The sequence below is a fragment of the Onychomys torridus genome, chromosome 10, assembly GCF_903995425.1.
Source record: "Onychomys torridus chromosome 10, mOncTor1.1, whole genome shotgun sequence".
In the NCBI taxonomy this organism is placed as follows: Eukaryota; Metazoa; Chordata; class Mammalia; order Rodentia; family Cricetidae; genus Onychomys; species Onychomys torridus.
In genome coordinates, this window is record NC_050452.1 from 26,748,924 (window position 1) to 26,772,546 (window position 23,623).

The 23,623-nt window shown below is 43.6% G+C and overlaps 1 protein-coding gene across 2 annotated transcripts in view; it reads right to left on the bottom strand.

The window, feature by feature from the left end:
- Positions 1–5,232: 5,232 nt before the first annotated feature.
- Eif4enif1 (eukaryotic translation initiation factor 4E nuclear import factor 1) overlaps positions 5,233–23,623 on the bottom strand; it is a 41,392-nt gene continuing 23,001 nt past the window's right edge. For both annotated transcript variants that reach the window (XM_036200888.1, XM_036200887.1), the window contains exons 7-19: positions 22,802–22,977; positions 19,420–19,555; positions 18,928–19,107; positions 17,478–17,710; positions 14,468–14,539; positions 13,932–14,115; positions 12,797–12,876; positions 12,106–12,245; positions 10,188–10,272; positions 8,793–8,925; positions 7,106–7,450; positions 6,483–6,647; positions 5,233–5,952 (exon numbers count right to left, since the gene is read on the bottom strand). In XM_036200888.1, coding sequence (XP_036056781.1) covers positions 5,714–5,952; positions 6,483–6,647; positions 7,106–7,450; positions 8,793–8,925; positions 10,188–10,272; positions 12,106–12,245; positions 12,797–12,876; positions 13,932–14,115; positions 14,468–14,539; positions 17,478–17,710; positions 18,928–19,107; positions 19,420–19,555; positions 22,802–22,977 — 2,168 coding nt within the window. In that variant the 3' untranslated portion in view covers positions 5,233–5,713. The remainder of the gene's footprint in view (positions 5,953–6,482; positions 6,648–7,105; positions 7,451–8,792; positions 8,926–10,187; positions 10,273–12,105; positions 12,246–12,796; positions 12,877–13,931; positions 14,116–14,467; positions 14,540–17,477; positions 17,711–18,927; positions 19,108–19,419; positions 19,556–22,801; positions 22,978–23,623) is intronic.

Genomic DNA, 23,623 nt, shown 5'->3' on the forward strand with positions numbered 1-23,623 from the left:
GCTATGTGTCAGTGTCAGATTTGCTGTGGGGGGAACTGAATGAGGAAAGGCCCGTATGTACGGGGAGACCGCTGCAGAATGGGAAATAGCTAAAGTGACGTGGAACATGCTTCGTGCTGAGGCCCTTTCACCTGGGTTGCCTTGCTTCCTTTCAGGTGGCCTTTTTCGGGACTTGGAGAGAGGACGGAGATGATAAGTCAACTGCTTATTTCCTCCAGTGCTGGTCTGTTCTAGGGGATAGCAGTTGAGTGGACTGCTGTGAGAAAGCAGAGTGGGGTTGAGTTGCAGGTTTTCTGTCAGCTATGAACCCAGGAAGATTCCCGAGCTTTGTAGGCCTTAGTTTCATCATAACTACAGGGAAAGTGGCATTGACTGAGGCTGTGATTGCTCGTGGCAGAGGTGGTTTTGGAAGTTGCTTGGCACAGTGTCAGTCATATAATGTACTCAGTGTATGTTGGCTCCTGCTGTTACTTGGCCCTTTTTTAAACTACTCACTGCCAGGCATAAACACAGCACAGTTGTGTATTACCACAGTCTTCATGTCACCAGGACCTCCAAACTAACACTCTGCTTTAATCCTTTGGCAGCCTCTTGTCGGCCATGTAACTTGAGTGAAGAAGGCAGAGGGGACATTAGAAGTGAGGCAGCTGTCGTTACCAGAACAGGTGTGTGGATACACATCCCTGGAAGTGGGCGGGAAGGTTCATTAAGATGACTAGAGAGAACACTTGGAGGTCTGGGGAGATGGGAGTTGAAGCTGATTGTTGTGATCATCTGAAGAGAGTTGGCAGAAATGGCATCATGGGTTAGTGAGAATGTGGGCCCATAGGTACAGAGAAGTCTAAACTTGCTGACTCACTTGTTGTCTGAAGACTAGTTGAATGTGGTCTGCAGGTAGAGGCCTTGAGAAAAACAAGAACAGGTCTGTCTTCAAAGGCCAATCTGTGAGGGAAGGTGTGACCTTACCCGGGAACTCCCCTTTGCTTAGGCTTGTCCCCCTGCTGCCCTAGAGCTCTGTCTTTCCTTCCTTTGGGTTCAGCACTGTCCTCAGATTGAGGTAGGTCTCACTTGTCTCAGACCGATGCTTTTCAGAATACAGAAGACTAGTGTCTGTCACTGGGACCTTCACTGACAGGGTATAACTGAAAGCCTGTCCCAACACTACAAGAAAGAAGTGGGTTTCAGAGTTGTGGAATTTCTAGCTAGGTTTGTTCTCCAGTGAGAGCCTACTGAGATTTTTTGGGAATCCTGGCCAAGCAAGATTGACTTTGCTTAAACATTGAGCACTTGAGGATCCTGAAGAGAGAGCAGCCCAAATCCTTTGCAAGGCCTCAGTGTTTTCGAAGAGGCCTTGGGTCCATCATTCGGTTACCCCTCCCAGTGGCCAGCCACACAGCCCTTGAGCAGTTTTCCTTTAGCCTCGTGTAGCAAATGCCTGTAATGCTAGCATTTGGATAGAGCAGGGGGCTAGGAGGTCATGGTCATGCTTAATGACATGCACAGTTAAGGCTGGCTTTGACTTCATGAAATGCTGTCCCCACCCCCAAAACCAAACAAACACACCAGTTTCCCTTTTCCCTTCTTTGGGACTTTGACTTGATGGTTTTGAAGAGAACACCGGCTGGGAATGTGCTGTCAGTGGTTGGCCTCTTACCTAAACAACTGGAACTAAGGCCTTCCGGAGATTTGCAGCAGAAGCAAGGGAACTTCATTTGGAGCAAAGCAATATTGGAGATTATGGAGGGAGACACTCAAGATTGACAGCAGACTGAGTGAGTGGGAGTACTCGAGGACCCAAGGCTCGAGCCTAGGGTCTCAGGGTGTCTTAAACAGGAGGAGTTGGTTACCAATGAGTGCAGTTTGGGGGTTTCTATTTATTTTGTTTGTTTGACACGGGGTCTTTAGTCCCTCCCTGGCTGTTCTGGAACCAGCTTTGTAGACCAGGCTGGTCTTAAACTCACAGAGCTGATCCCTCCTGCTTCTACCTCACAAGGCAAGTGCCACTGTACCTGGATTTGGTGTTCTCCGTTTTATTTATAGGTTTATTTATAGGTTGTTTTGTTTTGTTTTGAGACAGGGTTTCTCTGTGTAGTTTAGGAGCCTGTTCTGGAACTTACTCTATAGACCAGGCTGGCCTCAAACTCACAGAGGTCTGCCTACCCGGCTATTAATAGGTTTTATATTCATTTTTCTTATTGCATATGCCACTTCCCAAATTAGATCTGTTTTCAGTAATCTGCATGCCCAATCATGAATAGGCATAAGGTGGTATATTAGATTTTCCCTAGTAGTTATTTAGAAGACATTTTGCATTACCATGTATGCACCTAGAAACAGATAAGGCCAGCCCAGCCCTTCTATTCATAAATAGTGGGAACCAGTTAATAGGAACTTTCTAAATTTGTTTGTTACTATGGGAATATGTTTGTCCTGGTGCAGGTGAGGGTTTGAAAGGGGTTCTGGGGTAGTTAGGTGTATTGTTTGGAGAAGTGTGTGTACATAGTGTATGTGGTACAGAAACTAGGCTGCCAAGTACATTACCACAAAATATGCATGACCCAAACCAAATAGGGTCTCAGGTTACACTCTCTTAAGCTTTACTGCCCCAGGCTGCTGAAGAGGTGCATTCATTATTTTCTGGTTTTGAGGCAAGTCTCAGCCAGCAGTGGTGCACGCCTTTAGTCCCAACACTTGGGAGGCAGAGGCGGGTCTCTTGAGTTCGAAGCTAACCTGGTCTACAGAATGAGTTTCAGAGCAACCAGGGCTACACAGAGAAACCCTGCCTGGATAAGAAAAGAAAACAAAACAGTTTCTGTAACTGGCTGGCCTTGGATTTAGAGACATCCTCCTGCCTCTGCCTCCCATGTGCAGAGATTAAAGGCATTATATAATCCACCATGCCCAGTGAGGTACATTCTTAAACTGAAGACCTTTCTCCTGAGTTCTCAGGAAGACTCATGACGTGGCTTAAATTTCCCATTTTCTTTTCCTGGTTTTCATATAGCTAAGCAGACTATTCTGGACCATTTTTTACTTAGGATGGAGCTGAAGTGGCATTTCCACAGAAGTCATTAGGTCTCACCTACTCTAGTCACTACAGCTTGTTGGCTCTTTTGGGCAGCTAACTGCCTAAGATGAAAGTGTCTGCTGGAGCCTTGTGCTGAATGTCGTCCGGAGGAATACAGCGATTCTGTTTGAGACACAGGGTCTCACTATGTAGCTAAGACTGTCAAATCTGTGTGTTTCATTAAATCACTGATAAAGGGATTAGAACTGAAGAAGTGTGTTTATTCCTGTAAATTATCTGTCTCATTTCTGTGTGTCGTTCACAAAGAGGGCTAGTCTCCATCTTTGACTAGTCTAACTTAGAGAGTGGCAAGGCCCAGTCCCTTTGTATAGTCCCATTCCCACTTCTGATTCCCACTGCTTCCCCAAGAACTCCTTGCTCCTTAGTTCCTTTTGGGGAAACAACTGTTATTTTCCTTACCTCTCTTGGCCTCTCTCATTTTTTTTTTTAAACATGTATATGGGTGTTTTGCCTTTGTGTATGTCTGTGCACGTGTGCCTGCAACTGGAGTTAATGACAAATGTCAGCCACTCATGTGGGTGCTTGAAATGTAAGCTGGGTCCTCTGGAAGAGCAGATAGTGCTTCTTAACTGTTGAGTCATCTCTCCTGGCCTGAAGGTAGATTTGTGTGCTGCTCTCACATGATTAGCTTCTCTTAAACCTTTTACACCTCTTTCTAGTCCCAAATGCTTCAGAATCATTTCACACACACTAGATGACCGCACTCTTGCTCCGAAGACCCTTTCCCCTCTATTTGAGTGTGGCTGGAATCTGGCTGGCCTAGAGCTGCAGGTGTTAGTTAACCTTATGCAGTAATGGGATTGCAGGTATGAGGCACACGCCTGGCTAAGACATATCTGATCTCTTTTACTCCATGAATGTCTTGCCACTTTTCTCTAAGGCTCTTAGCTCATAGAAGACTTTTTTTTTTTTTTTTTGAGATCAAGTTTCAGGTGGACAAAGCTGCCTGGAATCTCACTATGTAGTGCTGCTTTTTAACTCCGATTCCTCCACCTTTCCCCAATTAATATAGTATTAAAGGCTGTGTATCTAGCTTCTGTATATGTTTCACCTCCCTTGTCCCCTTTGTGCCAGTTAGTCTTATCTGTCCCACCAGCTTCAGCCTGCAGAGTAATTTCCTATTGGCAGCTCTTCCTTACCTTACCCCACCACTACTGGCTCAAGCAGGAGCCACAGGGAAGTATACTGGTGTTCCTCCATTGACAGTTGGGGACTGCCCTTTCCAGGTTCCTCTTGTGAAAGCATGTTGTCAGTTTACACAGCATGTTTCTCAGGCTGTGAAGTCACTCAGAGTGTGAGAGCATCTAATAAATTTGGAAGTACCAGATTTCCCTCATGCTTAATTCACAGCCAGGTTTTACTAAAGGCAACACCTTTCATGTGCCCTGAGTGCAGAGCAGAGTTGGTAGCTAAAGGATTATAACTGGTATCACTGACAGCCAAGACTTGGGAGCCACAGGCTATATCCCTCCTCATAGTCAAAATCCAACAGAGTACTATGAAATGCAGAATGGCATACTTTTAATCTTTACAGTGGAGTTAAAATGGGATTTATAGCCCTAAATTTGTAATTACCTAGCAATTGGGCAAACAAAATCAGTTAATAATGACTGAAAAACCTTTAATCAGGATAACAGTCCTTTAGAATGCTTTCCCTATAATTTATTAATACTTTAGGGGTTTTTTTTTGTTTTTTCGAGACAGGTTTCTCTGTGTAGCTTTGTGCCTTTCCTGGATCTCACTCGGTAGACCAGGCTGGCCTCACAAAGATCCGCTTGCCTCTGCCTCCTGAGTGCAATACTTCAGATTTTGAGTGGAAAGCATAGGAGATACAGTAGAGGAGGAGCTAATGCAGTAGAGGCAAGGAAAAGACTTAAGACATTAACAGGTTGAGTTGGAGTTAAACTGGATTAACAGGGTGGGACAGTATGTTTCAGAGAACCTACCATATAGATGATTCCCCCAACAGAACTTCATCTGGTCAGTTTGATTTTAAAAAGGGTACAGTATTGATACCCTTCAGGTTTAGCCCAGCTTAAACTAATGCTATGGGAACTTTACATGCAGTAATCTAAATGTGAAAGAGAAATCTACTGAATATCTTGGTTCAGTGTTAGAAACAAGAGATTCATGGAGGAAATGAATACAGAACCAGTCACTTTATTCACACGCGTGGCATATGCAACTTTTAATAAACCAAAAGAAAAAGTCCCAAATATACAAGTGAAAAAAATCCAAACAGTTGACACGGGCCTAACTAATAGCTACTTTATGTACAGCTGAATAAGTTCAAAAAAGCTATCCTATACGTATGTACAAAAGTTTATACACAGGTCTGTACATTTTATTTCCTCAGAACCCTTAAGTGTCACCTCTAGAAGACACCAACACTTCATTCACATATTTTATAAAAGAAAGACATCGAGGATTGATAATATTGTGTCCCTTGGACCACGTAGGTGCCATTTGATTGGTTAACAGCCTTGTGTCATGTAGATCACGTAGGTATGTGGGTCCCCTTCACACAATGTGCTCCAATGTAAAAGCCCATAAAGAAAGATGGGGAATGAGCGTCATGACTAGGGTGCCACCATAGGTCCAGATGGGTGAGCCCACCTGCCCTGCTCACTGTCTGTATTCCAGTTCATCTACACTGATGACTTTGGTGGGCATAGAGGGCAGAGGCTGCTGTAGCACATCTGAGCCAAACCATTTGGCAAGACCCACAGGGGAGCTGCTCCTTTGGCTGGTACGATGCTCCAGTGGGGAGTGCATGTGGGACAGGCCTGACCTGCTGGGCACATTCTGAGGAGTCTGAACGTTGATAGCTGCTGCCTGGGAACCAGAGCCTGGAGGATGCAGAACTATGGAGAGAATAGTGTCACTAGCACAGTAAAATAGCCCTGTTCACATTCGCCACCCATAAAAATGTCACAAATCTAGTAAAAGGGCCCTTGGCTATTCTCACTCCCACATTCTGCTGTCACTACCAATATTTTCTGACCTACTGTGCTGGAAGAGTTTGTTACTTTCAGGGGTGGAGTGTCTTACCAAAGAAAGGGTTTACTCCTAAAGTACAGAATGCTAGATGACTTAACATAGGCAAGCTAAGGTACTCCTGTAAAGCCACCAAGGGTGACATGACCACATCTAAGGAAAGACTCTCAGCCTTCAAAGGGGTGAAAAACAAAGCCAGAGCATGCCTGCCTCCCACTGTCCTTGCAGTGATAATAACCTCAAAGATTGCACAGGTCAGTTCCCTTTGCCCATTTCTCTAGTGACACCTGTACTTACTAAGACAAGCTAAGGAACAAAGTCAGTGATCTCTCACTGCTACTGAAGTACCTCACACTTCTGGTGTGGTCAGCTAGCTTGGCCCATTTGTGAACCTTACCTGAGCGCTGCAGCTGCTGCTGCATCACTGCCAGGTGCAGAGGGGTCCCAGGACGAGGGTTTAGGAGAGGGTGACTAGCAGCAGAGAAAGGGTACAAAGGTTGACCTAGGAGTGGGCCAGATATTCCCTGTAGAGGAGCCATGTCTATCCCAGGGGGAAGCACACCTGATAGGGAGAAAGAGGACACTTCTGAGGTGGCGTACAAAGTTCAAATTTGACCTCAAGTTTTGCCAATTTGGAAACTTATAAGAATAAAGAGCTGGGGAGCTGGGTGTAGTGGCACATTTTTTTTTTTTTTAAGAAACTAAAAATCTTTGAAAGGCTACTTCATTTTAGTTTTCAAGACAGGGTTTCTCTGTAGCCTTGGTGGTCCTGAAATCAGGTCTGTAGACCAGGCCAGCCTAGAACTCAAGAGAGCCGCATTCCTCTGCCTCCATATATGTGTCAGGACACACAAGTACACACTAAGACAATTTTAAATAAATGCCAAAGTCAGGTTTCCTAATCTCTTAATGGGCTAAGGGGTTGGACCCACTACTTAGGTATACCTACCATAATGCAAAGTATTCAATTAGTGGCAGCAATTTTTATGCAATGTCCACTGACCACCCAGTCAGACTCACCAGCTTGGAGCAAACTTGGAAGATGCTGTGGATGTACTCCTTGGGCTATCAACCTTTGGACCAACCCTGGGTGAAGCTGGTGAGCAGGCCGAACAATAGGAACATGAGGGACCAGGGGAACTTGGTGGGTAGGGCGAAGAAAAGGTGTTCCTGGAACTGGGGGTGCTAGGGTGGGTGTTTTTCTCCCAGGTGCTTTAGGCCGATAGTCTTGTTCTTTGGTATACCGGTTGTTCTGGGACAGTGGGGTGGAGCACGAAGAACGCTGTAATGTCGAAAGTTTAGGATTTGTCGTAGGAGAAGAGTCGTGATCAGTACTGGGTATGGGATTAGATGACAGCAGGTTCTCTGTAAAGATTCAGTCAGAATATTTTGGTATTGGAACCATTTCCCAATTTATTTTGATTCCCAACAGCCCAGCAAATCTTTTTTAAAAGCTTACAATTCTTCCTTGATTTCTCTTAACCAGTTAGAGGAGTTCATGGAATGCGATTTGCCTTAAATGTAGACATGCATACTTGCAACTCTCCAAGAGCCCAGGAGAGTTGAGTTAGGGTCACAAAGTAGTTAAGGTCTCGAGCTAGGACTAGATGCCAAAATTGTGTTTAGTTTTAACCTCAATTTTTTTTTTTTTTTTAAATTTTATGTATATGGATAGGTGTTCTGCCTGTACCTATGTCATTGCATCATGTGAGTTCAGTGCTCACAGAGACCAGAAGAGGATACTGGATACCCCAGGGCTGAAGTCAGAGATGGTTGTGAGCAGTCATGAGAGTGCTAGGAATTGAACCCAGGTCCCATGAAGAGCAATCAGTGCTTGGAGTCACATCTCTGGCCTGTAGATGCCATGTTTTAAGGCCTTCCAATTCCTTGCTGGAATAATGGGTTTTTTTGTTTTTTTGTTTTTCCTTTCTTGAGGGGTGTTAGACATGAACCAGTGGCCTTCTACATACTAAGCAAGTATTCTAACACTAAGCTACATTCTCAATGCATAAAGGGTTTTTGATACAACCCAAAAAACTCAAAGATTCATGACATAACATTTAAAAACAAAAAGCATAAATTATCAGGCTTAGGAGGAAGTCCCTTATATCCCAGGACTTGAGAGTCAGAGACCAGTAGGTCTTGGTGAGTTTAGGGCTACACAGTGAGATCCTGTCTCAAAACAAAACTACCAACCAACCAACCAACAACCTATAACAGAAAAGAAAGCCTGTATATTCTATACACCTTCAGGCAAAGGACAGCTACTGGTAAAACTAGGCCACAAAAGCAGTCCAACTAGTTAAGTGTCTTGCTCTACACAAATGGTAGAGCAAACAGTATCTTCATATGGAACAGCTGGGGCTAGAGATACAAGATCAACAGTTAAAAAGCACTGGATAATCTTGAAGAATTGAACCCACATGGCTGCTCACAACCACCTGTAACTCCAAGTCCAGAAGTTCTGACGCCCTCTTGTGGAGACATACCTGTAGGCAATATACTTAAAATTTTAGAAAGAACTGAACTGTATTAATATGCCAAGTGAATGTGTCATTCAACTTGGTAGACGAGCAGGAATCCTAGCACTGTTATCCCAGCTGGACAGAATGTCAAGCCAGCAAGTCTGACTGGGCTCACTCAACCCACCTCCCTGATACTGCAGTCATGCATGCCTATGTTCTGATACACACAAGGTGAGCGGTACCTTCGCTGGCCTTCTGAGTATCCTCTTTAGCATCACCAGGAACCACTGTTCCAGGTGCTATTTCCTCCTTGCTTTTCTCTCTGCTTTCATACATCTTCCGGATCACTGAGGTAGGGGTGAAGGAAGGAGAGAGCTGCAAAGAAGAGGGGCACAATTAGCACACTCAAGCACCTTTCTCTAATACTACGCCAGGGCTCTTTTGGTTTTAGATACTGGATTTAAACCTAGGGTCTTGCACGTGCTTGGAAGCACTTGACTACTGCGCTATGCAGCACCTGCCCTTGGGCCTGGCTTCACCAGTGAAGTCATTCAACAGAGTGAAGAGTCCCCCCCCCCCCTTTTTTCTAAGATTTATTTATTTATTATGTATACAGAAGAGGGCACCAGATCTCATTACAGGCAGTTGTGAACCACCATGTGGTTGCTGGGAATCGAACTCAGGACCTCTGGAAGAGCAGCCGGTGCTCTTAACCACTGAGCCATCTCTCCAGTCCCCTATTTTTAATGATTTTATTATGCATGCATATGCCCAAAGTTTTAAAGGAGCTTTTGAGTTGTTTAGTGCAGAGACCCATATGGAGTCCTAAAGCATAGAACAATTGTTTTTCCCATTTGTCTGTCAGCTTTGATTGGATAATAAAGGTCTGTAGGGGTGAAATTAAAAAACCAGTGCTAAAGCTCAACTTACCACGTCAATTAAGCAAACCGTAAGAGAACTATTGGTGGCCTTGCCAGCATGTTTGCTGGGCTTCCTGAGAAGTGACAGTCACTCCTCTAGCCTCCTGCCTCACCTTGCCCTTCTACTTCCCCATACCAGCTGTTCTGGTTTGTTTTGTAGACAGGGTCTCACTAGGACCAGGTTTGCCTTAAACTCAGAAATGTGTTTGCCTCTGCCTCCTAAGTGCTGGCATTAGGTGTATGTCACCAGGCCTGGCACAGCTATATTTTTTTTTGGGGGGGGGGTTAAGATTTATTTATGTATTATGTATACGATGTTCTGCCTGCATGTATGACTGCAGGCCAGAAGAGGGCGCCAGATCTCATTACGGATGGTTGTGAGCCACCATGTGGTTGCTGGGAATTGAACTCGGGACCTCTGGAAGAGCAGCCAGTGCTCTTAACTGCTGAGCCATCTCTCCAGACCCCCAGCTGTATTTTTAAGCACTGATATCTTCTTGTGTCCTGGCACAAATTCATCTATCTCCTAGAGCACACTTTCCTCAATGTAGGGATTTTACTACAAAGTGAGTTAGGGGGAGACCTAATAAATAGATAGGCATAAAAGGTCAGTCAGTATTCCTGTGGAAGGCATTCAGAGACACAGGGATCACACTGGTGTAACAGATAACCAGATGCAGAAATCTTAAAGTCATTCAGTTACTAAAGGTCACTGACCATGCTTGTGATGGAGGCAGCGGGAGCTGGGGAAGAGGAATTTCCTCGGTGCATGGGTGCTGGTGACTTTGATACTCGCTGTTGCCTGTAAACAGATCAATTGACAGTGTCAGCTCCAGACTACGTAATGCCAAGTCAAAAACCATGTAACTCAAGACCAGTCCAGGAACTTAGCACACCTTCCACTTATCCAATTTAACTTCTTAAACACTCAAAATATGAAAAAGTAATGTTAATTTCTGAGGGAAGACAAAAAAGCTCTGTGTGGTAGAATCAGTCAGTAACCCGAAGCAAACCGAGATGGAAGATACAAGGTATAGTGGGAAAATAAGAAAGGATTGGAGGAGAAGCTGCATTCAGCGAGGTGGGACCAGTGAAGCGACGAAGGAGCAAAGGCTCAGAGAGAAGGACTTCAGGCATGTGGTGTTACCTGGGCTGATATATAGTGTTTAAACTACACCAGTGGGGTTAAAAGCCTTCATTCTGGAGGCTCGTATACTCCAGAAGGTAGGGGGCAGCACCAATTAGCACTGTCTGCAACGCAACTGGTGCCCTATCTCACATCAAACTGAGAACTGGGAGTGTCCATTCATCATGCCCTACCACTTCTGACCTAGGCCTGAGATCAGACCTGTCAAAGAAAAAAATACTTTTGAAAGGTAGGGCCTTCAATGCAGACATTCTCCTGCCTCTGCTTAGAGGCACTATCCCCAGCCATTCTATTATTCTCCCTTAGCCTGGAGGAAAATGGGAAACAGGGATGACATAAAAACCAGTTGAGAAAAATCTTATTTATGTGCACTCATGCAACCTATACCTATCATTAGTGACTGGAATCTTCTGACTTTAGGCAATGATGGGATCCTAAATCTGTAAGCTTTCCAATTAATTTTTATAAACTATGCTACCCTGAGATGAAGTATGAGAACATGAGCAATGTATTCTAAGTGTACGTGGGAAAGGTCCCCAAACCTGGGGGTTTCACAAAATTTATCATTTACTTTTATTTATTTGTTGGTTTGTTTAGGGGGGGGGGGTTCAAGAGGGATTTCTCTGTGTAACAGTCCTGCATGTCCTGGAACTCACTCTGTAGATCTGCCTGCCTCTGTCTCCCAAGTGCTGGGATAAAAGGTATGCACCACCACCACCCGGCTCCTTTTTATAAATAGAGCATCTATGTGTTAGGTAACACTGTCACAGTGCTCAAGACACAACAGTGAACAAAACTCATATCTCAAGGAAATTATACTCTTATGGTGTAGGGCAAAGGGGGGATATAGCCAGGGGTGGGTTGGTGGTAGCCGCAGGCTCTATCACAATCCCAGACAAAAGAGGATTGCTCAGAATTGAGTTCAGACCCTGCCTCTGCCTTAAAAAAAACCAAACAACAACAAAACAGCAGAAACCAGGGCTAGTAGTGTGGATGTGTAACAGAGTGCTTGTCTAGCATGTCCAAGGCCCTGAGTTCAATACCTGGCACAGTAAAAAGAAAAAGAAATTAACTGGTAGATACACTATAAATCTTAAAAATTATTCACTTGTAAACAAATTGTAAGGTCCAATTATGAGACTATTATGATTTAGCTAATTCAAAAGTCATTCATAAGCTAAGAATACAAAACTATACAGAATAAAAAAAATGAAAGTAGTGATTATTTTTAAAGGTTGGACGGACAGTGGTTACTTCAGAGGGAAGCAAAGTGATAATACTGGCACAGGGCACACAGCAGAATCCTGTAGAATCCAAATGTATTCTTTGATAGCATCTGCAGTGGGATGGAATTCCCATCTTACACTGGATCACCATGTGCAAGTTTTATATACATATATATATACATATATATATATGATTTACCAATCTCAGGAGACTATTTACAAATCAGTACCCAAACCTGCATAAGTAGGATTAGTAGTTTACCTGCTTCTGAGTCCGTCTCTGGTTCTATCCACTTGTGGTTTGTTAAAACCAGGCTGATAGAAGGATGCTGCCTGAACTGCAAGGTCATGTGGGAGGGCCAGCCCCTCCAAAGCAGCCTGCTGCAATTCCAGCTGGCTCATCTGCTCAACAGAATAGCAAGGGTCAATCAGTGAGATAGGAGTTCAATCTTCCACAAAGGTCTGTCTCATGGCTTAAAAGGCAGCTAAGAAAACAATATTACAAAAACTAAGTTGTTATGCTGCTGTCCACCGAACAATATTTTTAAAATTTAAATAGTGAGATGAGAGATGGCTCAGTGTTTAAGAGCATTTATTGCCATTACAGAGTATCCAGGTTCAATTCCCAGCACCCACACGGCAGCTGACAAATGTCTTAACTCCAGTTCTAGGGGATCTGATGACTATTTGACTATTAACTCCTTGGGCACACACGTGGTGCACAAACATAAATGGAAGCAAAACATTCATACACATAACTCTAAACTTTTTTTAAAATTTTAAACAGAATTCATCATTCAGCAATTTTCTCCTCTGAATGAACTTGAACTAAAGTATCATTGCAGAGCAAACCATGTACTTCCTTGTTGCAATTCAATTCTCTACCCCACAAGCAACAGCAAGGGTGAAAAGGCAAGGAGACTGGACCGGTCTGAGGAAGAGCTCAGCCTGACCTGGGCTGTGACAGGGCTCATGGGCTTGCGCATGCCTTGGAATGGATCTCCAAGTAGCTGCTGGGGTCCTGATGGGAAACCTGCCAGGAAAGTTCCAGAATCAATGAATGTCAAGCATTAGTGCCTGGGACAGCATAAGCAAACCCACCAGCATGTTGATGCTTGCTCAATAGGGAAGTGTTGCTTCTTTGGCCTGATAAGACATCCCATTTCCCCTCTCCTCCCACAGTGTGTGTATGGGGACCTTAAGCAAAGTTCTTAATGGCCTCAACTGCTGGCGTAACCTTCTTTCCACTAAGCTGTCACCTTTGTCCTTTTCAGAGCTGAGAGCTCTCTGGCTAGGAACATTCCCATTCAGCAAAATGGCCATGCTTGACAGGCCAGCTGGCATTCAAGCAGAGTCCAGAGCTCCAAGGGTCAGAGCTCCGAGGGTCTGTAGGACTGTGGACAAATACTAAGGGATTGGATTGGCCGAGGCAAGAAGCTTGGCAGCCTCCAGTGGTTTGACGGCGGAACACTAAGACAGCTCTCTGGAAGTGCTTCTTCCAGGCACATTCTGAACCAACACAGCACTTTACACCTCATTGTTTACCAACTTCAAGAGCTCTCCAGAAAGTCATTACTGCGACTGACCAGCCCCCCCATGTAGTCTCTAACTCTTTATGTAGCTCAGGGTGGCCTTAAAACATGAGATCCTCCTGCCTCATCATCCCAAGTGCCAAGATTAAAGGAGTGTACGTACTATCACCTCCTGGCTTTCCTCAAGTTCTTTATCAAGGACAGACCTAATAATCCAAATTAAACTTTTCAGCTAAATTCTCTAAACAAGAAAACTAAAGAGCTACACAATGAAGTTTTTACTATGAACATACTGACTTAAAAGGGTAGCTGGGTGATAAACCTTGACTTTACACTCTCTACATCAATCAGTATGTCTCATTTACATATTTCCTCTAAAATTCTTTAAGTGTAGACTGCTGAGTCTAGGGAACAAGTCTATCCTACTTGGACATAAGGGAGGATAGACAGGCTTAAGAGCAGTTACTGAGGTGGGAACCTAAGTCAATAGTGGAGTGCTTAACTGGTTGGCATGAGGCTCTAGGTTCAACCCCATCTCTGCTAAAGCACTAGTTACCAAGTGGTGATGGTATCCTTGGGTGAAGGTAGTCTGCTGAGGCTGCTCGATTCTGAAACACCTGTGACATAGGAGGAGAGGGCGCTCTTTGGCTCAATAAAGATGCTGTAGGCTCCAAGCTCCCCATAAGGCCACTGAGAAGATTGGAAGAAGCAGGTCTCTGAACCGGTTGACCGAGAAGTTCCTATAGGCAGAAATGCCAGATCCCTGTGAACAAACCTACTTCTTCCTTCCAGTCAAAATTCCTTGAAACAGGAATTCACTTTTGGAAGCTAGCCAATGACTCTTATGCACTACTGAGGATCTGGCATCTGTACATGTAAGACGTTTCCCCAAATGTTTAGCTACTAACATTTGCTTCAAGTTAGTGCTAAAAACACAGATAAGGAACTCAAGTTCAAGAGAAAAACATTTAAAGCCGTCCTACCCCACCCACTGGGGTTAGCAGCACAGCAAACGACCTTAGCCAGTAACAGTACGTCTCTGTCTACCACAGAAAGCTTACTCTGAGGGATCAGTGTAAGACTCCAACATACCTGGAGGATGTTTTTAGGGACTGGCTGGCCTGGAATCTCAGCTGGGGCCAACAAGTGACTTTCAAGGTTTCGCTAATAAAAGAAAGGAAGGAAGAAAACTGGCTTTAACTTCAACATGATTTATATTGGGGACCACAAAAATATAGCAAATATTCCCAAGGGAATTGAGAGTTAACAACAGAATGATGCTTAAGTCACAGAAAACTGACTCCAACCAACTTACTCCTCTCTCTCATGTACATGAAGAGTCATTAGGAAATACTCCCAAAGCCAGCATTAATCCATTCCTATATAACTCTATGACCACCACCCCCCACCCCGGCTGCCCCCAAAAAGGGTGAGACTGAGGAGCATTCAGTCAAGTATCACACAGTTGATTTTCATTTTGAAGGAACCATTACTGATCATTATCATTGACAAGATTTACTGACCAAATAAAATACTAAAAACAAGGGGGCTGGAGATGGCTCGGTGGTTAAGAGCACTGGCTGCTCTTCCAGAGGTCTGATCTGGGCTCTATGCCAGCACCCATATGATGGCTCACAACCACCTATTACTCTAGTTCCAGGGGATCAAGACATATTCTGGCCTCCATAGGCATAAGGCATGCACATATATACATCATGTAAGCAAATACTCATATACTTAAAAATAAATCGTTAAAAACAAAACAGACCACAACTAACAAAAAGGAAACACAACAGGCTAGGCATAAAAGGCTAGGCATGATGATGGTGCATGCTACTCTTTCTAGCACTCTCATGGTTGAGGAAGAAGGATCAGGAGTTTGAGGCAAGCTTGAGCTACACAAAAGATGGCTAGGAAGGTAGGCAAGAGGCACAGCACTTGCCTAGAATCTATGAGGGTCCCAGAACTGATCCTAAGTGTCACAAAATTAAAACAAATATAACGAATAACATGCAAATTTGGCCAGAACTGTTAATGTTTCAGAGTTTCAGCCAGATGTGGTAGCACATGCCCTTAGATCCAAGCACTTGAGAAACAGAAGCAGGTGGATCTGAGTTCCTGGCTACCCTGGTATACATGGTGAGTTCCAGGACAGCCAGGGTGACCTAGAGAGATTGTCTCAAACAACACCCCTAAACCCAGAAACGATTATTACTATGTTACCACTTTAAGTTAAGTTCCTTAAAATGTATCTCACATGCAGGACAAAGTTCAATCTCTGCTCTGCTCTTAATCTGGCAATGGTCTTGCTTTGTACTTGTACAACTAACCTGCACCCTACTGCAGGTCTGAGTATTGTGTAGCCCCTGAACTCAGCCAACAGTACTTTCTGATGCAATTCCCCTTCCCTTAGAGGAACTGTCCAAGTCCACAGTAGGTTCAAAGTCTAATTGTTGGTTGTGGAATTAGAGCTAAATGTAGATGATTTTAATAAGTAGGCAACTTACTCCATGGCTTAGTATTTGCAGTAGAGTCTGCAATTCCATGTAATACAGTTTGGGAATGAACTTCACTACTCAGGAGGACAGCAGCAGATGAAAACTATTGTCCAACAGTTATGACTTTAGCAGTAGACCAGGACCTCACATGCAAACCAAGCAACATGGATATATTTGTGTAAATATTGATCTACCCACTTTATATCATCAATCTTGTTAGCAGGTGTCTGAGGCTCATTCCCTCACCTCGGCTAAAACTAGATATAAGTAAGAGCACTAAAACTCCAATATCAAACCAAGTACACTCACGACTCAGGGTCAATATTGTGTAATAAAATCAAAGGCTGAGATATGAAATACCGAGTTCTCTTCTTTTTCTTTCAAGATAGAGTCTGTTTATGTAGACTAAGCTGGTCTCAAACCTGTCACTCTCCTCCTGCTTCCTCCTCCTAACTGCTCCCAGCTGCTTTGCCTCCACTTCTTTGGAAGGGAGAGCAGGAGAGTTTAGTTACATCCACAGCCCTTGGTTTTATAAGCCAGGTCTTGCTGTGTTGCTCATGCAAGCAAAAACTTACTAGGTAGCTCAGGTTGGCCTTCAATTTATAATCCTCCTGTCTTAATCCCCCAAAATACTAGGATGTGCGCCATGGTTAGAAACACAGGCGTTCCTCATTGGATAGCATATATAGGATTATTGGATAGCATTTATATCTGAAGCAGTTTATAGGATCTTTCCCCTTTAAGTTGAATGTTATAGCCAGAATGTCCTTCAAGAGGGAAAGAGGAAAGGCACCTGTTTGACCTTAAGTCAAATAAGGAAAGCTGAAAATCACTCGCTTTACTGGGTATAAAAGCCATCAGGGCTGGAGAGATAGATCAGCAGCAAAAGCACCTGTTGCATGACAACCCAATTCAATGCGGAAAAGGAGAACTGACTCCCTGAGGTTGCTCTCTAACTCCCACACATGTTGGGGCACACATGTGCACAGAAACATATACATGCACACAAATTTTTTTTTGGGGGGGGGTGGCTTCAAGACACGGCTTTATCTGTGTAGCCCTGGAAGTTCTAGAACTCACTCGATAGACCAGGCTGGCCTCAAACTCACAAAGATGCCTCTGCCTCTTGGCTTGATACCAGTGATTTTTAAGGCTGGGTCTCAGGTGGCCCTGCCTGGTCCTGAGCTCCTGATCCTCTCAGATACTAGTATTACAGGCATGCATTGCTATGTTCAGTTGGGCTCAAGGGGTAAGTTTCTTTTCTGTATTGGTGACCCTACATACTAGTGTTGACCTCACTGGGCTATATCCACAATTCAATTACTCTCCTTTCTTAGGAAAGGACTTCATGAAGTTATGTAGAAATTAATTAGGTTGAATTATTCAATCATCCTATTGTCTGTCCCAGACATACACATTATTCACAGATATGGTTTTTTCTACTAACAAATAATTTGTTTGTTCAAGAAGCAAATACCAACAACCAAGCAACTTCTAAAGAAATTTCCAATCTACTCAGAACACCTTCCTAAAACCGATTTATTATTGCAGTGGGAGGTGATACGGAGTCGGAAGGAGAGGCTGAGGTCGTGCTGAGTACTTACACTGGCTTTGGGCTGAGTAGGCAAAGTCCCACTTGCCTTCATGGTGCTCACTAGTTTGTTGAATGCAGTCATATCTCCATCTTTCTTAAGCTGTCGACTGCTAGTGACAGCACTCAGGGTCTCCTCTAAATGTTCTGCCATGAAGGGAGTTGAATTCTTCATTTGCTGGTCCACTTTCAAGCCCTTGAGCCCCGCTTCTACCTCTTCCACAGAAAGTACAACCCCTGAATGTGCTGAGAAGTTGAGAAAGTTCTGGTTATACCAAGCAAAGGGGTATTTGATAGGAAGTCTCACTGGCTTTCACGACAATTATTTCATAACTGAAGTGAGGCTGACACTGAAAATAGACAAACTGAACACTGATAATCAGTTTCTCAGTACGACTACGGCGATAATTATGTACATAGAAAGACATGGCTGGGCAAGGTAGTCCACATATTTAATCCCAGCACTAAGGAGGCAGAGCTAAGTGAGTGTGAGCCTAGCTGTACACTGGGACCCTGTTTTAAAAACTAAAGGGAGCGGGGTACACACCTGGAGAAATGGCTAAGTGGTTAAGAGCACATATTGTTCTTAGAGGACCTGAGTTCAATTCCCAGCACCCACAACAGGCAGCTCACAACTGAACCACCTGGGACTCCAGTTTCAGAGAACCTGTACTTTCTCACCCTCTTGGGCTCATACACAGACACACATTAAGTTAAATAAATAATGAAAGAGAGAGGGAGAGAGGGAGGGAGGGAGGGAGGGAGGGAGGGAGGGATGAATGGAATAAACTACACCAAAAATATTTAGATGCTAGAAACTGAGAGGGCAGAATTATGGGGTATGACTTTTCAAATCTTGATAAGATCCTTACGTAGTGAGTTCCGCAACAGCCAGAACTACATACAGGGACTCTCCACAAAAACCAAAAGCTCCCCAAACTTGACAAGATCCTATGTGTCAGGCAGAACGATATCTTATAACAAATCTTTCCAGACTTTGCTCCTGGGGACAAGAACCCAGCCCAATGACAACAAGACTACACTGTGGACTCACAGCACTGAGTGATGCTAAGGACTTGTTGTCTAAGTAAGAACATGGTAAATGAAGGCACAGTTAGGAGGAATAGGCAAGTTAGGCTTGAGAGGACAGAAATAGTCCTGGGCTGTTACAAATGGGCCCTAAGTAAAAACTGGAGGGAGGTCTGGTGTAGTGCACCTTTAATACTAGTACTCTGGAAACAGAGGTCAGAGGTTCTTTGTGAGTTATAGGCCAACCTGGCCTACATAGCAAGTTCTAGGTCAGCCAGGGCATAAAAGATACAAGGCTGTGTGGCAACTTGCCAGGATCTTTTTGAAAAACATTACCCAAATCCCGCCATGCATCTGACTTGATAAGAAGCAGTACATCAGAACCATTCCTTAAGAACATGTGAACGTTAAATAGCTAAACAACAAACACTTACAGCTCTCCTTAAGTTTTTCTTTATTTGCAGAAAGGCTAGAAAGAAGAGGTTTTAAATCCACTTTGGCTTTCTGTAGCATTTCTAAAATGTCCACTTTATTTTCAGCATGGTCTTCCGATGGTATAGGAGCAAAATAATTCCCCGAGTTCTGCCCAGGAGAGAGGACGGCTTGTTCCAGCCCTGATTTTGTAAATAAACATTCACAGTTGATCCCACTGAACATAGATACTTCAACAGCGCGCGCACGCACGCGCACACACACACACACACACACACACACACACGCGCGCGCGCGCGCACACACACACACACACACACACACACACACACACACACAGAGACACACACACACACAAAGACAGACACTGAAGGCTTTTCAGTTTCCAAAACCCATTTAGCCCTAGTAGCGAACTACTGTCTAGTGAAGACAAAATGAACCTTGGCAGGGGAGGCTCAATTCACACACACGTCTAGAATGTGAAGCTATCTTACCTGCGAGTCTCTCAAGTTCTTCGTGAGGTGTGGATCCAAGGCTGCTGGATCTGCTTCCTGACCGGCTTGGGTTAGAGAACCACCTACTGAAGCGGCTGGCAGAGACTGACCCTTCTCCCAGAACATCTTCTATCATCTGACAAGAGACAGAAGGGTTAAGGTGACAGTCTCTAGGTGAAAAGAACAAGAAGTTTAAATGTTAAGCCATTGACTCTGAAACTTCCTTTGACACTGCTGACCCAAAATCACTTCCAGAACTTAGGAGTTGAGCCTTTTTCTTCCCCTTTCTGAGCCACTCAAATTTGGGCATAGAAAAGCCCAGACCTCCTATGCACATACATCGAAGCCTCTATTACTTAGAGAGAGAATTTTAGTTCTCTACCATTTGCCCCATTAGAAAAGCTAACTTCTCAGAGGATTGTTTCATAACCACAATCTGTACCAGAGATTAACACTCTGACCATGATGATGCCTTCAGTTAGAGACTTGTTTATGAAGGAATGATTAAAGAAGAACCATGGTTCCAACCTGGTGGTCTCAGGATTGAAAGGAATATTATAAAATTCAACCGTGACAACCTCAAAAAGCCAAAATCCATAAATGTAAAGCTAAGAAATGACCACTATAGCCAGGCAGTGTTGGCACACACCTTTGTCCCAGCACTCGAGAGGCAGAGGCAGGTGGATCTCTGAGTTTGAGGTCAGCCTAGTCTACAAAGTGGATTCCAGGATGGCCAGTGAAACCCTATCTTGAAAAACAAAACAAAACAAGAAAAATTATCATTATTCCAGCCATGGGTGGTGCCACATATGTAATTCCAGCACTTGAGAGGTTGAAGTCAGCCTGGGCCACACACTGAGACCTTTTCTCAAAAAATAAGCATCAAAAAGAAAGACACACAGGAGGATAATTAACTCTGGTCAGAGTGCAGAAAGTGGATATAAAAGTATCATAAAATAATACATCTCAGTGGAACAAATGAGTGTGGGCAAAATACAACTATTTTAGTGCAAATAGAAATTAAAAAAACAAACCACCAAAACCCAAATCAAACAAAAGACACTAAAAGTTATAGTTACTGTTTCAATGTTGAAAACTGTGAAGCTTTAGGGCCAGGGACATGGCTCAGCAGGTAAAAGCACCAATGGTACAAGCCTGATGACCTGAACCCACATAAGGAAGGAGGAGAGAACCAACTCCACAAAGCTGGTCTCTGACCTCCACATAATGCATTGGAGCTCTGTAGCACCACGTGTGCACTCACTCATACTAAAACATTTGAAAGGTAAAATTCTTAATGATTAAAACGTTCTAATTAAAAAAACAAAACAAAACACCTGTAAAAAGCCGGGTGGTGGTGGCACACACCTTTAATCCCAGCACTCCAGAGGCAGAGGCAGAGCCAGACGGATCTCTGTAAGTTCGAGGTCAGCCTGGTCTACAGAGTGAGATCCAGGACAGGCACCAAAACTACACAGAGAAACCCTGTCTCAAAAACAAAAAACAAAACAAAAAAATAAATGATGGCTTTGCATTTCAATCTAACATAAACTTACTAAATACGAAAAGTCAAAGACAAAAATAAAGGACAAAGTATTTGAACATTTTCTAAAGAAATTAAATAAGTATTGAGAAAACAATTTTTTTCTTTCTTTTTGGTTTAAGACAGGGTTTTCCTTTGTAGCCCTGGCTGTCCTGGAACTTGCTCCGTAGACCAGACTGGCCTAGAAATCAGAGATCTGCCTGCCTCTGTCTCCCCAATACTGCAATTTAAGGTGTGTGCCACCATCACCCAGTGAGAAAGTTAGCTCTATCTGTCCTGGAACTCACTCTGTAGATCAGGCTGTCCTTGAACTCAGAGATTTGCCTACCTCTGCCTCCTAAGTGTTGGGATTAAAGATGTGCGCCACCACCGCCAGGCTCTTTTTAAAAATTTTATTATTTAATACATTATGGATGTTTTGGCTGTATGTCTTTGCACCATGTATGTGCAATGCCATCAGAAGCGAAAAGAGTGCATCAGTTATCCTGGACCTGGACTGAAGAGCTAGTTGTGGCTGCCATGTGAATAATGGGACTCAAACCCAGGTCCTCTACAAGAGCAGACAGTCCTCTTGACCACTGAGTCATTTCTCCAGTCCCCAACTGTGTGTTTTGTAAAATTTTATGTTCAAGAGTGGAAACAAACTTGTTTTTAGACACATTTGTGGAGATATTCATCTCAAAAAACAAGGTGCTTGAGTCCAAAAGGAACTGTAAAACTTTGGCCATTTTTAACACATGACGAAGCAGGGACTCTGATAACAGAACCTCATCCTGCACAAGAAATGAACACAGCTGACTTCTGAATGAGGATATCCTTTTGCTATATCTTTTCAACTATCAGCTGATGAAGGAGCTGGGATATTTCAGCTGTCCTTAGTAGAGTTTTGTTTTGTTTCGAGACAGGGTTTCTCCATGTAGTTTTGGTGCCTGTCCTGGATCTCTGTAGACCAGGCTGGCCTCAAACTCAGAGATCCGCCTGGCTGTGCCTCCTGAGTGCTGGGATTAAAGGTATGTGCCACTGTCGCCTGGCCTTAGTAGAGGTTTTTTACCTGACTCTTTAAAAAATATATATGGTGAATGTGGTACATGCCTTTAATCTTGACACTTGTGAAGCAAAGGTAGGTGAATCTCTGAGTTCCAGGCCAGCTAAGGCTACATAGTGAGACCCTATCTCCCAAAAAACAAAACAAAAAAAAAAACCCAAAACAACAAAAACAAACAAAAAAACTCTTCCTGAAAAAAGGAGAGAATAAAAAAAAAACACTTAAGTCAAATTTAATCGTAATTAGCTGCTCCATCTTTATGTATTCTTTTTTAACAACAACAATAACAAAAAAGTTGAGGCAGGTTTTACTATCCAGTCAGGCTAGCCTTGAAATGACCATGTAACTCCAGCTAACCTCAGACTGAAACTCTTGTCTCAGCATCCCAAGTGCTAAGATTACAGTTATGTACCCACATTCCATACATGTATGAGGTATGTATATTTGGATGTTCCTGTGTGTAGGTACACATGTGTTTGGGTACATATGCATGTATGCAAGAGGTCAGAGGTTGATGTCAGGTATCTTCTTTACTCTTTATTTTATAAATTGAGCCAAGGCCTCTCACTTGAACTCACAAACATAGCTAGTCTGCTAGCCCCTTGCTCCAACAATCCTATCTCCACTTCCTGTGTGCTAGAATTACAGGCAGGCTACCATATTGCCCCAACATTTACTTGGGTTCTAGAAATCTAAATTTCATTCAGTCCTCACCCTTTCACAGCAAGGGTTTTATCCACTAAGCCATCTCTCTAACCCTCCATCTATATTTGCAAATGTGCTGTTACACTCACCGAAGCCAAGCATGGCACCTTGTCAAGGTTAAAGAACTCATTAAAGTCGAATTCTCCTGGGGACTGCTCAGGAAGGACGACATCCCTTGGGACTTCCTGATCAGCAGAGGGCTCCTGAGCCAGGATGACTTCCACCTCGTCCTCTTCGGTCACCCCTCCATTACATTCCACTATGCCTGAAAACAAGACCAGAACAGAAACCACCTGCTGAAGTACATGCTCCAGCCTCACTGTGTGCCTTTAGCTGTCAATACACATGCAAAAGAACCGCGTATGACTATCAACAGACTTCTTGTGCAGATACTGCATTTCCTATAATGAAACATTTAGCACTACTTCTCTGGGAGCTGGAATAGAGAAAAGTTATTGCTAAGTACCCAGAACATTAACAGAGTAGAGACAGGACTGTGGCCCCATTCCTAAATATGTCAATTTCCTATGGTATGGTTTGTTATGGTTTCTTTAAAAAACAAAACAAAACAAAAATAACCATTCATTCATTCAATTTGTGTGTGTGTGTGTGTGTGTGTGTGTGAATATATGGCACATGTGTGCAGGTATCTCTTCAGGAGGCCAGAAGAGGGTGTTGGCTCCCTCTTGGAAAGTTAGTTACACATATGTGTTTTTTGAACAGCTTAATGTGGTGGATACAAGGAACTAAACTTGGGCCTCTGAAGACAAAGGAATTGTCTACAAGGCTGGCTGTGGCCCACGACCAATGTAAAGCTTAATTGTAACCCCTTCCAGGAAGCCTACATTGCCTTTAAAAAAAATTCAAAGTACACTGATCAACCCAATACACATTAATTGCTGCCCTTCATA